The sequence below is a fragment of the Plasmodium vivax genome, chromosome 3 (assembly GCF_000002415.2).
Source record: "Plasmodium vivax chromosome 3, whole genome shotgun sequence".
In the NCBI taxonomy this organism is placed as follows: Eukaryota; Apicomplexa; class Aconoidasida; order Haemosporida; family Plasmodiidae; genus Plasmodium; species Plasmodium vivax.
In genome coordinates, this window is record NC_009908.2 from 197,244 (window position 1) to 210,417 (window position 13,174).

The 13,174-nt window shown below is 46.1% G+C and overlaps 4 protein-coding genes across 4 annotated transcripts, besides 10 other annotated features; 3 read left to right on the forward strand and 1 right to left on the reverse strand.

Annotated features, from left to right (window-relative positions):
• Window positions 1-258: 258 nt before the first annotated feature.
• On the forward strand, window positions 259-1,309 carry PVX_000930 (sexual stage antigen s16, putative; the record flags this gene model as incomplete). Its single annotated transcript, XM_024731169.1, has 2 exons — window positions 259-693; window positions 845-1,309. Exon 2 carries the CDS (start codon window positions 887-889, stop codon window positions 1,307-1,309), a length of 423 nt encoding a protein of 140 aa, XP_024586981.1. The 5' UTR covers window positions 259-693; window positions 845-886.
• A 71-nt stretch (window positions 1,310-1,380) lies between these two features.
• Window positions 1,381-1,412: a microsatellite.
• A 1,335-nt stretch (window positions 1,413-2,747) lies between these two features.
• PVX_000925 (hydroxyacyl glutathione hydrolase, putative) lies at window positions 2,748-5,484 on the forward strand. The gene is made up of 7 exons (XM_024731170.1): window positions 2,748-2,897; window positions 3,290-3,354; window positions 3,511-3,556; window positions 3,683-3,758; window positions 3,995-4,108; window positions 4,293-4,557; window positions 4,778-5,484. The coding sequence occupies exons 1-7, from the start codon at window positions 2,892-2,894 to the stop codon at window positions 4,995-4,997; spliced, it is 792 nt and encodes a 263-aa protein (XP_024586980.1). The 5' UTR covers window positions 2,748-2,891; the 3' UTR covers window positions 4,998-5,484.
• A 101-nt stretch (window positions 5,485-5,585) lies between these two features.
• Window positions 5,586-8,777, reverse strand: PVX_000920 (hypothetical protein, conserved; the record flags this gene model as incomplete). The annotated part of the gene is made up of 2 exons (XM_024731171.1): window positions 5,586-5,773; window positions 5,951-8,777. The coding sequence occupies 2 exons, from the start codon at window positions 8,775-8,777 to the stop codon at window positions 5,586-5,588; spliced, it is 3,015 nt and encodes a 1,004-aa protein (XP_024586979.1).
• Window positions 5,776-5,803: a microsatellite.
• Window positions 7,054-7,201: a microsatellite.
• Window positions 7,208-7,241: a microsatellite.
• A 212-nt stretch (window positions 8,778-8,989) lies between the features above and the next one.
• Window positions 8,990-9,011: a microsatellite.
• Window positions 9,012-9,051: 40 nt separating this feature from the next.
• Window positions 9,052-9,219: a microsatellite.
• An 80-nt stretch (window positions 9,220-9,299) lies between these two features.
• Window positions 9,300-9,321: a microsatellite.
• Window positions 9,322-9,352: 31 nt separating this feature from the next.
• Window positions 9,353-9,372: a microsatellite.
• Window positions 9,373-10,435: 1,063 nt separating this feature from the next.
• Window positions 10,436-10,464: a microsatellite.
• A 601-nt stretch (window positions 10,465-11,065) lies between these two features.
• Window positions 11,066-11,092: a microsatellite.
• A 1,210-nt stretch (window positions 11,093-12,302) lies between these two features.
• On the forward strand, window positions 12,303-12,737 carry PVX_000915 (hypothetical protein, conserved; the record flags this gene model as incomplete). Its single annotated transcript, XM_024731172.1, has 1 exon — window positions 12,303-12,737. The coding sequence occupies one exon, from the start codon at window positions 12,303-12,305 to the stop codon at window positions 12,735-12,737; it is 435 nt and encodes a 144-aa protein (XP_024586978.1).
• Between the last annotated feature and the right edge of the window lie 437 nt (window positions 12,738-13,174).

A 13,174-nucleotide genomic window follows, 5' to 3' on the forward strand; every position in this document is an offset into this window, starting at 1 on the left:
AGTACACGTATGCACACACACATTTGCACGCGCGTGTATGACCATGCACGGAAGAGTGTTTTTTTTTTTTCTTTTTCTGACAGAAACGGGGAAACCCAAGTTAGACACACCTAGAAAGGAGGGATACAGCCCCCTCTCCCAAAAAAAAAAAAAAAAATGTCCAGCAATGCAAGCAATGCGAGCAATGTGAGCAATTTACGCAATGCGAGAAGTGCAAGGAAAAACTGAAAGAGGGTAAATTATGGAGCGCTTAAAAATGGCTCTTCCCGATTAGCGCTTTTCCGCTCCCCGTTCATTCGCAAAATCGCTACCTACGCTCGAGTTCCTTTCACTTGCGCGGCTTCGCCTTCGCGGGAATGCAAACGAGTAATTGCACGAAAAGGTGGTATAATTTATCTTTCGCCCATTTCGCACACCTCGCCATTTAGCCCATTTGGCCCATTTGGCCCACTTCGCGAGCGTTCATCCCAGCTTCCCCCCTTCTCAGAAATTCCCATTTCGCATTTCTGTTTTTCCCCTTTTTTGTTTTCCCAAATCGTCAACTCGCACACACGCGCGCCATTCCACTTCGCACGTTCCCTCCCTTGTAAAGTTGAAGAAGGCCCAGCGCGACCGTCCATTTTTGTGACAAACAAATCGGCCCACCTAGCGCCCCACGTAGCTTCTTACGTAGCATCTTACGTAGCTTCTAAGGTAGCCTCCGACGTAGCTTCTAACGCAGCTTCTAACGCAGCTTCTAACATAGCTGCTAATGTGGCTCCCCTCGCCGCGCCCCCTGCGCATCGCACTCACACGTACACACACGTACTCACACTAGCCTGTCTACTGCCCCCCCCAAGCGAAGCAAAACAGACGAAGAACACCTCGATCTAAAGTGCACCCCAAAATGAACGCCAAAAATTTAATGGCATCCTTCTCCCTAATCCTCCTCTTGTGTGTCCTGCTAAATCTGGCAATCGTTCAGGTTAACGCAAATGAAAATAACAAAATAAAAGGAGGGAAGGTACCCCCCCCTTCTGTGCCCACAGGAAATAACTCAGATAACAATGTACCCAAAAAAGATGGAGGAGAAAATAACCCCCCCCCTGATGCAGAAAACGCTTTACAAGAACTGAAAAACTTTACTAAAAATTTGGAAAAAAAAACGACAACAAACAGAAATATAATAATCAGCACGACTGTGATTAACATGGTTCTGTTGGTATTGTTATCTGGGCTAATAGGATACAACACAAAAAAGGGGTTTAAAAAAGGCCAAATGGGCAGCGTAAAGGAGGTAACTCCAGAAGCCCAAAAGGGGAAATTGTAATTGGGGGGAATGCAACGTGTGTGTAGTGATACCCACAAAATGGTGTCGCATGAACGGGGAGGGAAAAAAAATAAAACAAAAAGAGTAGCCACTTGAAGCTATTTTTTTTTTTTTTTTTTTTTTTTTTTCTTTTAACCCCAATATGTTCACCTTTTTTTTTCACACCTGAGATGGGCACTATGCAACTTGCTACATTTGCGTCCATCCAGGGGGGCTCCCCTCCTGTGCGCACGAACCAGTGAACGCGTAAACACACCTACGGTGTTGCGTTTTTTTTCCCCCATTTTTTAACTTTTTTTAAAATGAAGTATTATCAGCCCAACGGGGGTGTAGCACGCCATTTGGTGGCAACCCTGAAGGGGCGCTTAACGTGGTTGTATATCTTCTCCCACGTTTGTAAGATACATCGGGGTGGTCACCCGTGCGTCGTTAAGCTTCCATAAACAGGTGTAGACCCACGAGCCGCGCGACTGATCTTTTTTTTTCCCTAACCACGTTCATACACCTCACCGGAATGCCCCCAATTTCTCTTTCGCCGCTTCTGTAAAACGTGCAACCACATGTGTATGCACGAAGAGAGGAGGCAGCACAGTGGCGATGACCATGCTGCAGGAAAATAACCGCCGCTTTGTTTTACATAGTTGGGGGGTTGCAAGGTGGTTAAAATGCAGCAGTGTGTTCTTTGAAACGGTGTGGTCTCCCCCTCGGTGATGCCACACGTGCTGCTTCACCTGAGTCATGCCGTGTGACTTCTTCACCTTCAACACCCGTTTGTGCCCCCCCTGGTACACTTAACCGTAATGTAATTCCGTTTGATGGTGCGAATTGCCTTCATTTTATTCCCTCCTTTGGCTGCTCCCCCCAGGAAGCGAAACAACATAACGCTTTAAACCGTCCGCGTTGTTGAGATAACTCCAATGAGTTTTCCCCCCACAGATAGGGAAGGCCACTTCACGTGTTTTTTTTCGTGCCGCTAAAATGGCGCATTCTCCATGCTGCTAATGAACAACTTAGGAGTGTACCCAAAATGAACATCACATTAATAAAAAAAAAAAAAAAAAAACCTGCTGGGGGGGGGAGGTGACCTCTCCCTCAAATATGCATATCATAGAAGTAGCCGCAAAGAATGCTGGGCTGAACCGCTACTCTACTGAGGCATGTTACCTCTTTCCACTTTTGGGAGGAACTTACTATACATGTGACGTAGCGGCGACGCTTTCGCTTGTGCAAACGGTACATACACCCGTGGGTTGGCCGTAACTGCATCGAACTTACATACGCTTGCACGGATGTACCCCTTAATGTTATGCCGCCCCCCCCTTAAGAGTCCTCCGGGAGCTCTCGTTTCATCCCCACATGCACTCCTTTCCTTTTCGCCACAAGGGAACACTTCCCCCCACTGATGAACCTGTTCATCATATAAATCGAATTCTTTTTTAAAAAAATTTCTTCCCATTTGCAATAGAAAGAGGACCCCCTTAGATAGTTTACCCCCCCCCCCCCCCCCCCTACTACCCTAAAGGATTACCCACCTTTTTAAAACGCTTCTTCCTTCCACCCGACGTAGATTTCTCCAAACAAAATGAAGGTACTTATTTATTCGCCCCTTTTTATATTTATCATCCACATGGGCGATACACGTAGGGAGTAACTACTTCTAACTAATATCATCGCATCGTTCGTGTCAAATGCTGACGCGTCCACCACATCAGAGGGGCAACTTCCCGTGTTATCTGCTCTGCCGCGCGTGCAACTCATTCATACGCGGGGTCTCCAAAAAAGGAGAAGCGCATTGCAAACTTGTGATGGTGAAAATGATGGCCGCGAAACAACCCCGTCTACTACAGACCGTTGCAAAATGTTGCATTGGGTTGGATTTTTCTCCATCCTTCTCTACCACATCTCAAGGATTTGTGCGCCATTCTGTCCATCCTCAAGCTGACTTCATTTTATTTTATTTTTTTTTTCTTCCCCCCGCAGGCAAGCGCAGAGGTGCTTGTCATCCCGTCGCTGCATGACAACTTCGCCTACGTCATAATTGATGAGTAAAACGAAGGGCCAAAAAAAAAAAAATGGAGAGCAAATTTACAAACAGTCTGCCACGATTGTGTGTGAATGTCCTCTTTGATGTGCCTGTGTTCCCGCTAAAGCACTTCTGTGCATCCCCCAATATACCCGTTTGTAATTTCCCCCCCGTTTAGGAAAACGAAGAAGGCTGCCTGTGTAGACCCAGTGGAGCCAGAAAAGGTAGCCACGAGTGAGCACCTCTCTTGTGTGGTTTGTAGTGACTATGTTATTTGTGTACTTCCTCATTGCCGCGCTATTTGTGTGGCTCATCTTTGCCATGCTCTTTTAAACCCGCAACTGCCGCAGATACTCAGGAAAATCGAAAACTTGAGCGTCGACTTGGAGTACGTCCTCTGCACGCATCACCATTATGACCATTCAGGTAAAGCAAAAAAATGGCGACTGTGCTGTGGGGTGTTTCAGAAATAATCGCAACTGCGTGGGTGTGTAGATTGGCTTGACATACTTTTTTTTTTTTTTTTTAAAAAGTGAGGCGTGCTTACCCCCTTTTGGGGATAAGTCGACGTTCTCCGTGCCAACTGCAGGATGCCCCTGTCCATTTGTCTGTCTCTTTAACCGCTCATTTGTGTAATTTCGTTTCCCTTTTTCTTCTCTTAGGAGGGAACATACGCATGAAGGAGCTGAAGAAAAAAATTAAAGTCGTCGGGTCGGCGTACGAATCGACCCCGGGTGTCAGTGAAAAGGTTTACGACAGCCAGATTGTTCGTCTAGGTAGTTGCAATAAATCAGCGGCTGGGCAGGTCACCTGCTCGAAGAGAGCCTGGCTGTGGAGAGAGGCCCTGGGGGGGCGCACGGGCGAAGTTGCCCCCCAAACGCTGCTCTACTGGCACTCTTTCGACGCCACTCCTCTACCGCTACTCCTCCACCGCCACGCTTTCACCGCCACCCTCCACAGGCGAGCTGTGCATAAAGGCCATCCACGCGCCGTGCCACACGAAGGGGCACATCATGTATTACGTGTACAAAATGGACGACCAGAAAAACGAAGACAACAACTACGCGCCCATTTTGTTCACGGGAGACACCCTGTTCATTGCCGGGTGCGGCAGGTTCTTCGAGGGCAGCGCCAGGGAGATGTTTAAGAATATAGAAAAGGTTAAGGGGTATCGCAAGGAGACGCTCATTTACTGCGGACATGAGTACACCCTCAACAATTTGAGGTACGCCCGAAAGGGAAAAAAAAGGGGAAAAAAAAGGAAAAAGAAAAATGGAAAATGAAAACAGACCAACTTGTGCGTGCTCCCCCTTTGCGAAACCCTTCGCGCGGCATGTGAATGTTCGAATGTTTGAATGTTCAAATGTGTGAATGTCATACCTGGTCTCGCCTCCCCCACTTCAACGCCGCTTCGCCACCGCTTCCTCACCGCTTCCTCACTGCAGATTCGCGATGAGCATCGAAAACGACAACGAACACATGAAGAACAAAATGAAGGAGGCAGAAGAAAAAGTCAACAGCAGAAAGCCATCCGTCCCGTCCACCATCGAACAGGAAAACCTCATCAACCCCTTTTTCAGAACCCATCATTACACGGACAAATTTAACACAACAGATGAGGTGAAGATATTGGACAAGCTACGGGAGTTGAAGAACAATTTTTAGTTGGTAGGACGGGTGGGTACTCCTGCGCTGTTCTACGCATGTGTTGGATGGGGGACACATGACTGGGTCATCCCAAAGAGAAGCCAAACAGGCGGAGCCAACCGAGCAGTGGCACGCCCTACACGTCTCCACTGCGTTTATAAAAAAGGTTCATTCAGCCCACCCGTTTAGCACCTTCCACGGGGGCATCCTTACATGTGCGTGACTTCCCCGATGTGGAAGAGCGCAGCACACCTTGAGAAGCAATGACGTGGTCAATAGCACAGCCACCCTGAGGTGCGTATTCTCCTCCGCTCGCCAAATCAAACGCGTTTGTTCACGAACTCCTTTTTAAAGATGAAAAAAATCGGCCCCCCGGCAGAGGCCGTACAATGGGCGTAACCGCGGGCGCGAAATTGACATAAAAATGGGCGCAAAAAGGGGCACAAAAAAGTGACATAAAAATGGACGCAAAAATTGACATAAAAATGGGCGCAAAAAAGGGCGCAAAAAATGACATAAACATGGACGCAAAAACGACGCAACAGGGGACGCCCCCGCGATGGCGCTACGCGATGGCTCCACGCAATGGCTCCACGCGGGGAACAGTTAATTAATTTTCTGGAAGAGGGAATTTAAGACAAACTTCAAAGGCTTCTTCGTCATGTCCAAGCCGAACCCGTTTTGCTTGTCGTAATGGTGCTTCACGACGTAGTGCGAGATGACGTGCTTTATTTCCTCGCACGCGGTGTCTGCCTCAATGTCCGTGTAGTTGTCGTTGGAGATGACGCAGCCGTCTGCGGAGGTGGGCGAAGGGAAAAAAAAAAAAATATATATATATACATACATATATATATGCTGAATGAGCGCGCGAAGGTAACCGAATGAACGGCGCAGCCTCGCTTGGCGACTGCTCACATTCGTTCGCTCATCCGCTCTATCGCTCAACCGCTGCATCACTCCAGCACGCCTACTTCTGTGCGAGGCCAACTCCAGGATCAACACATCGTCGTACGTGCGCCGCTTCACGACGTCCCCCTTGTAGCTGTGGTAGTACTTCTCGTTGCAAATCAGAATGGCATTCTGCTTTATTAAGTTTTCCAAATAGGAGTAATTGCACACCTTCTTGTTCCCCAAGAAGTACTCCTCCCCCTTCTTCGTCACGGGGTTTAAAACAATGATAATATCATCCACTTTTTTTCTTTTAAAAAAAACATATGCCTCATGTAATAAGAAGCAGTCATATATTGTAGACATATCTGTGTCTAGCACATTGGAAATGTGCTTATGAATGACCTTGGCAGAAACATTTGCACCATCAATTATGATGGGTCTGAACTTGTAGCCCTCCATGGGGATGACGTCATAGCCATTGTGTATGCTCAACAGATAAGCGTAACAATAGTTATACAGATCCTTCTTCGTCTTACTGTACCCGTATGAAAAATTCACCTGATTTAAGCTCTTTATATTGCTCATAGATAAAATGGGGGTGCTCAATAGAGATGTGATGTTTAGAATATCTTTGGGGATGCTCACTGACTTTTCATGTTGAGATGCGTACGACAGGATTCCTTGGTTCCACTTGGACTTGGTGTACACGCGACTGTGTCTCCCCTGCGCGATGCTGTCCCTGTCGTTTTCGCTGCTCGTCTGGTGCGACTCCGCCGCGGAGGTGGCAATGTTCGGCAATGCGGCAGTGCTCGGGGAGACCGCCAAGCTAGGCGAAACCGCCACTCCAGGCGAGACGGCCAATCCAGGCGCCACGGCCAAGTTGGCCAAACTCGCGCTGCTCTCCACGCTCAGCGCGGCAGCCGCGTTTCGCGCTGCACCCCTCGACGCACTCGACGCTCTCAACGCGGGGACTTCCTTCACGGGCGTGCGCGCCCTCCCGCGGTAGCCCTCCCCATCGTCCGACGAACTCAGGTTGAGCTCGTCCTTTATCAGCAGGGCCTTGTACGGCTGCTCGTCACACAGGATGCGGTAGCACAGCTTTTGGTCTTCTCGGATGTAGGCTTCCTCAAAAGGGGGGGCTTCCTCAAAGGGGAATACTTCCTTAACGGGGGGGGGTTCCTCAAAAGGGGTGGCATCCTCAACGGGGAATACTTCCTCTTCTTCTTCTTCTTCCTCCTCTTCTTCCTCCTCCTCTTCTTCCTCCTCCTCTTCTTCCTCCTCCTCTTCTTCCTCCTCCTCTTCTTCCTCCTCCTCTTCCTCCTCCTCTTCCTCCTCTTCTTCATCCTCTTCTTCCTCCTCCTGCCCAACCGCTGCCTCCTCCGCCGCCGCCGCCGCCGCCGCACTCTTCCTCTCGCGGTACCGCAGCACTTCCGACTTCAACACAGGGCTCGGGATTTCCCTTCTGTCGCTTCTCCTGTCGGCCCTTTTCGAAATGCCTTTCCTTTTATTACTCTTTTTCTTGTCTCCTCGGTTATCATTCCGGGGGGCCTCGACTGCTCTGTCGACTGCTCTGCCTGGCGGTCCAGCGCGCCGGTCGCCGGTGCGGGCGGGGGCGACGCCGCTAAGGCAGTTGACGCGGCACACGTCCGCGCCGCAGCTGCACCCCCTGACACGGCTAACACACTCAACACAGTCAACATAGTCAACACGGTCAACACAGCCAAGACCGTCAATGCCGCTACCCCCGTCAACGCCGCTACCCCAGCCAACGCCGCTACCCCAGCCAACGCCGCTACCCCCGTCGGGGAGGAAAACGCTCTCCTGGCACACGTCGCCGAAGAACTCCAAGTCGAACACGGCGGATAGATACACCATCTTCATCAGCTTGAAGTTTATGAAGAGGGTGTTCCGGTCTCCCCTCAAAATGTAGTACTCCTGCAGCAGCTCTTCCTGAGTCCTCTCACCCCACCCCCCGGATAACTCCTTACTGAGGTACCTTTCCGCCACATCCTCATACGGGTAGCAGCTTTGCTTCTTCTCCGAATCGATAATATACATGCTATACAGCTCGTCTATCAGGCAGATCAAATCGTTGTAAATTTCATACACGTTTACATCCACTTGGAAAGAATCTATGTTGTTGTAAAAGTGCATTTCGTAGTAAAGCACCACTACGTCATATAAGTTTTTGCTAAGCAGTGCCGTCATTTTTTTCTTTACATTTGGGTTTTTCTCTCTGTCCGTTGTGGTTATGCTTCCGTATATTAGCTTGATGTCTGACGGGAATATCAACCCTTTGGCTTCCTCGTGGGATTCCTCGTTGGTTTCCTCGTGGGCTTCCCCCTTGGCCTCTCCCTCGGGCCGCTCCCCCATCTTTTGCTCCGCTCCGACTCGGCTGCTTCTCTCCACATTTGCGGCACTTAAAACGTTCCCCCCCACGTCATCCCTCTTTTTGCTGTTCCTATTTTCCCCTTTGGACGTGCCAACCGATAGGCAATCCGCTTTCACGCCTGTCTTCAACTGGGGGCTTTTGTCTCTTCGGTCATTCTTTCCACCTGCTAGTTGGCCCTTGCCTGCAACGTTGTCCCGTCCATCAGATGGTTGGCCCTTGCCTGCAACGTTGTCCCGCCCATCGGCTGGTTGCCCCTTGCCTGCCGCGCTGTCCAACCCACCTCGTGACTGCTTCGCCTCTATTATTTTCCTCTTCCCCTCACTTATCTGCCGCTTCCCCTCATTTATCTGCCGTTTCCCCTCACTTATTTGTTGCTTCCCCTCATTTATCTGCCGCTTCCCCTGGCTCACTTGCCGCCATCCTTCGCTTATCTGCAGCTTCCCCTCGCTTATTTGCAGTTCCCCTTCGGCTGGACTCTTCGCCTCCGCCTTGCTGGTTTTTTTTTTTTTTTTCATGTCACCCCCTTTTTTTCTTTTCTCATTATATGTGTGAATTCATGCTGTGTTTTTGCTTCCTTCTTTCTTCTTTTTTCTTTCCACTCGGTCCGATTTCCTACCACCATATCAGTGTGTTTTTTTTTTTTTTTTTTCTCTCTCCGTTTCTTCTCCTTCCTCTTTCAAATTTTCTGCGCCAACAAAATTGCAACTTTCAACTTGTTTAACTTGTTACAGCACTACTTTTATATCTGACTCTACAATTTTTTTTTTTTTTTTTTTTTTGGCGGGTACATGGTTAATGTCAATTTGTTTCATCTGCCTTTTTGTTTTGCTGATGCTTCGCTATGTTACTACTCTGCTTTGTTAGTACTTCGCTCTGCTGGTGCTTTGCTCTGCTAGTGCTCTGCTTTACTGTTGCTTAGATTTACTATTTCTTTGCTTTACTGTTTCTTTGCTTTACTATTTATTTGCTTTACTATTTATTTGCTTTCTTTTTCCCCCTCGCATCGTCACATTTGTTCGCTATTCGATGAGAAGAATTCATTTATGTAACTTCTTTCCCCTTTGTCATTTTTTTTTTTTTTTTTTTTTTCGTTTGCCAGCCATTTTGTATAGCCGCACTATTTTTTTTTTTTTTTTTTTTGCCTGCACAGATGGTAACATTTTCCTTACTTTTTCTTTTCCCATTTTGGATATATTTCGCCAGTGGTAGGTAGATCATTACGGGTTAACTCTCTTTTGGCGTTCCCTACATTTTTGCCATTCCCGCTGCCTTTGCAATTACTTCTGTGTTTACCTCCTTTTTTTTTTTTGCTAACATGTCAAATGATACAATTCTACCCTCCGCGCGGAAACATTTCCCGTCTTTCCCCTCCCCCCTACACCGGTGGGCTATAACTCCATTTTATTCCCCTCCATTTGTCGAAGTTGCCGCCAAGTTTGTTTCTCCTTCTGACGCACTCATAATATATTTTCCCCCCTTTGCAACACAGATTCGAATTATTGCTTTATTTTTCGTTCTCACGTCGGACAAATTTATGTGACGCTTTTTTTTTTTTTTTTCCCGCGTTTGTCTAAATTTCCCCATTTCGTCGTGCACTCCGTAATCGACCCATTTGAAGGAACCATGTTGCTGTTTTTTTCGCACTTTGCATACACATTGTGTATATGTATATATATATGTGTGCATCAAGCGAGCTTTCCCATTTTGCCTCCACCATCGCGCCAAAAATAAGCCTTTTTTTCCCTGCCCCTGCGCACTCGCTACTTCCCGCTTTACCAACTATAGCACATTTGCTCAAAGGCTTATAAAATGGAATACCTTTTTACAGCACACGCAGCAGGCTTCTAACACGTTAGAAGTGTGCACCTGATTTGATACCTTAAAAAGGTTTAATCTTTCTCTCAGTGAGGGGAAAAAATATATAACTACAAAACTGCATCATTTGACTTGCCAAAGGAATGACCGCACGATATGGGAATGTCGTTTTTGCGCGATTATCACCCACATCATCGTAAAATGAAACTTTAAAGGAATCAGAATTTCCTCCCACAGTTGTGCCATTCGATTTGTACAATCAAATACGCGAGCCTATATGTGCATTTGCGGTCGCATCGCGTTCTGCTGCTTACAATTTGTGAACAGAAAAAGTTTGATCTCGTTTCAGCGAAAGAAGGAAATAAAAAGGTTAATTTTTTCGTTAGGGTTTTTTTTTTTTTTTTTTTTATTTTCTTTGCCATTTCGCGCTTTCTTTTATCACCTCGTACGCATTTTTAATTTTTTTTAATTTTTTTTTTTTTAACCATCAAAGTTGCCACAAAATAGTGGATAATTTTAAGAGGGGAAAAAAAAAGCCTAGCAAAACAGTTGCACACATTTTCGCTAAAACAGTTAAGTGGGTTCCTCATAACATTCCTCAATTTTTAACCACATTCAAATAAAATTACACATTATGAGGCCTTCTTTAAAGGCAGCACATTTCTAAATCTCCACTTAGGCAGGTACCCTACAACCACTTCACTTACCAAGGCGCCTTCCTAAAAGGAGGAAAAGAAAATTCCTCCACCTGTTCAGCTGAATGGCGGTATAATTGGGGTATTCCATTTCATTGCACAATTCGATTATCATTTGGGTACTTCCTCATTTTGGCATTTTCCCAATTTGGAGGTTTCAAACCGAACATTAAGTTGCGCCACACCCTCCTGTTTCGAGAATGCGTCGAAAAGCAGGCCACACATAAAGGAAAAATAACTCCCCTTTAACAGCCCCAATTGATCATATTTACGAATAAAAACGTATGGCTACCAAATAGCCATTTTGCTCATCCACATTTTGGAAAAAAAAAAAAAAAAAAAAAAAAAAATTATGACTGTTCATATTTTTTCTGAAAAATTTTCGCCACTTTTATGCAAAAACTTTATTTTTCCTGAACGGTTCATAAAAAAATGTGCAGCTAAAAAGTAGTAGGCCTGATCAAATAAAAGCCCTGCGTTGAAATGCAACAGATGGGGAACCTACGTGTGCGTGCTGGTACGGTGGACAATGGCGGAACTCCATTTTGATTGCAACCCTGGTACGGTTAAATAGACAAAGGGCTGAAATTTTTTGGTTACACTTTCCCAGCAGTGTGCACATAGACATGCACACGAATTTACACACCTGCGCAGATAAGTATAAATGTTTACATATAGTAGGGGAAAGAATGCTCTTTGCAAAATTCAACTGTGCTGTGCCCCTTCCTCGTGTTTATTAATATCCCCCTTTGGAAGAGGCACTAAGAAGGTTGGCACAATGAGGAACGCATTCTCAAGCTAAGCAAAACGCCGAACGGAGAATACGTGCAGATGTACTGCCCACTTCCGACTAAACCTTCGTACAGGTGAAAAGTGATGAAAAGGGAGAGGTCATTCTAACAAACACATAAGCAAACAGTGTAAACATTTTTTGCCAATTTTTCCTACACTTTACACATAAAAATGGAATGCCACATGAATTCAAAACTGCAGCAAAAAAAAAAAAAATGAAGCTTTTTATTCTTTCATCCGTGAAAGGCTACAATCAAGGCAAACGTAGGCGTAGCGTGTCCCTCCAGCTTCTACGTTTTACATTAACGTATAAAATAATTTCACACATCATTTCTGTTTCGTTTTTTTTTTTCTTTGCAAATATGCGAACGGGTAATGCAACGGATATTGTTTTATATTTTTTTTTCCTCTTTCCTTCCTTTCTTCCATTTTGTGATTCCCTTATGAGGGGCACAACATTTAAAGGAAAGCGTGAAGAATGAAACTTCGGGAAAAGGCGAAAACGCGGCATTTAAAAAAGGTCCGGCATGTAGTATGACATAAAGTTGGTGCGCGAATTCTCTTTTTCCTTCCGCCAAATTGGAGGTTCCAAAAAAAACACAAAGGGGGAGGGAAATCAAAGCAACTTCGAATAACGCATAGAAGGGGAAAAAAGCAAAAATTGCTGCCACAGGACTGATAAAGGAGAGCACCATAAAGAGGCCAACTTCCACCCATTTAACCAACGAACAGGATAAGATGTTCAAAACGATGATGTTCAAAACGATGAGGAACTATTTCATGCTAAATTTTAAAAGAAACTATCGGCACTATTCAAGAAAGAAAAACATAAACAACATAAACCGAAAAATGAACGACCCGTATAGTGACCTGTACAAAATGAACTATTACGGAAACAACTTCAAAAGACTTCCAAATAAGAAGACCAAATCGAATGAATACGAACTGATCAGAACGTCTAGTAACTCCTTTACCTACTCGTCTCCATACCCTCCAAATATTAACTACACCTTGAAACCGTATCCCGATTCGGCCAAGGAGTTTTACTATGAAAATAGGAAATATGTGATGAAGTACAAAAACGTGGAGTACATTCCCATTAAGAGGATGGTGTGTAAGGGGATGTCCAGACGATCCAACTGGGATACGTACTACTTGAGGGTTGAAAAGTGAAACGAAAAAGGAGAGGCCGCAAAGTTATCTGTGCATATGCGTAGGTGTCTACATGAGTGGATTAAATGTGCACAGAGTACACATCCGAGGGAGGGAAAAAAAAATAGCCAACGTGTGACTAATAAAAATGGAGGCAGGTCATTGCGAATGCCTTTTTTATGTGGAGTGGGGAACGTGGCGACTGTTTGGTAAGGCTACTTCCATCGCGGCCTCCGCGCGGGGGGGTACACGTGTGCATACACCACAGTATACCTTCGCGTGGACGCCTCGCATGGACACCTCTCGCGGACACCTCTCGCGGACACCTCGCGTGGACACCTCACGTGGACAGCTCACGTGGACACCTCGCGCGTGTTTTTTTTTTCATGTGTTTAACCGCCAGTTCTCAAGGGGCAAAAAAAAAAATCACACAGTTGGGAAATAACACAGTTGGGAAA

Coding starts and splice junctions, on each gene's coding strand:
- PVX_000925 (XM_024731170.1), top strand. Junction 3,355..3,510: donor GCCTACGTCATAATTGATGA/GTAAAACGAAGG, acceptor CCCCCCGTTTAG/GAAAACGAAGAAGGCTGCCT. Junction 3,557..3,682: donor ACCCAGTGGAGCCAGAAAAG/GTAGCCACGAGT, acceptor CAACTGCCGCAG/ATACTCAGGAAAATCGAAAA.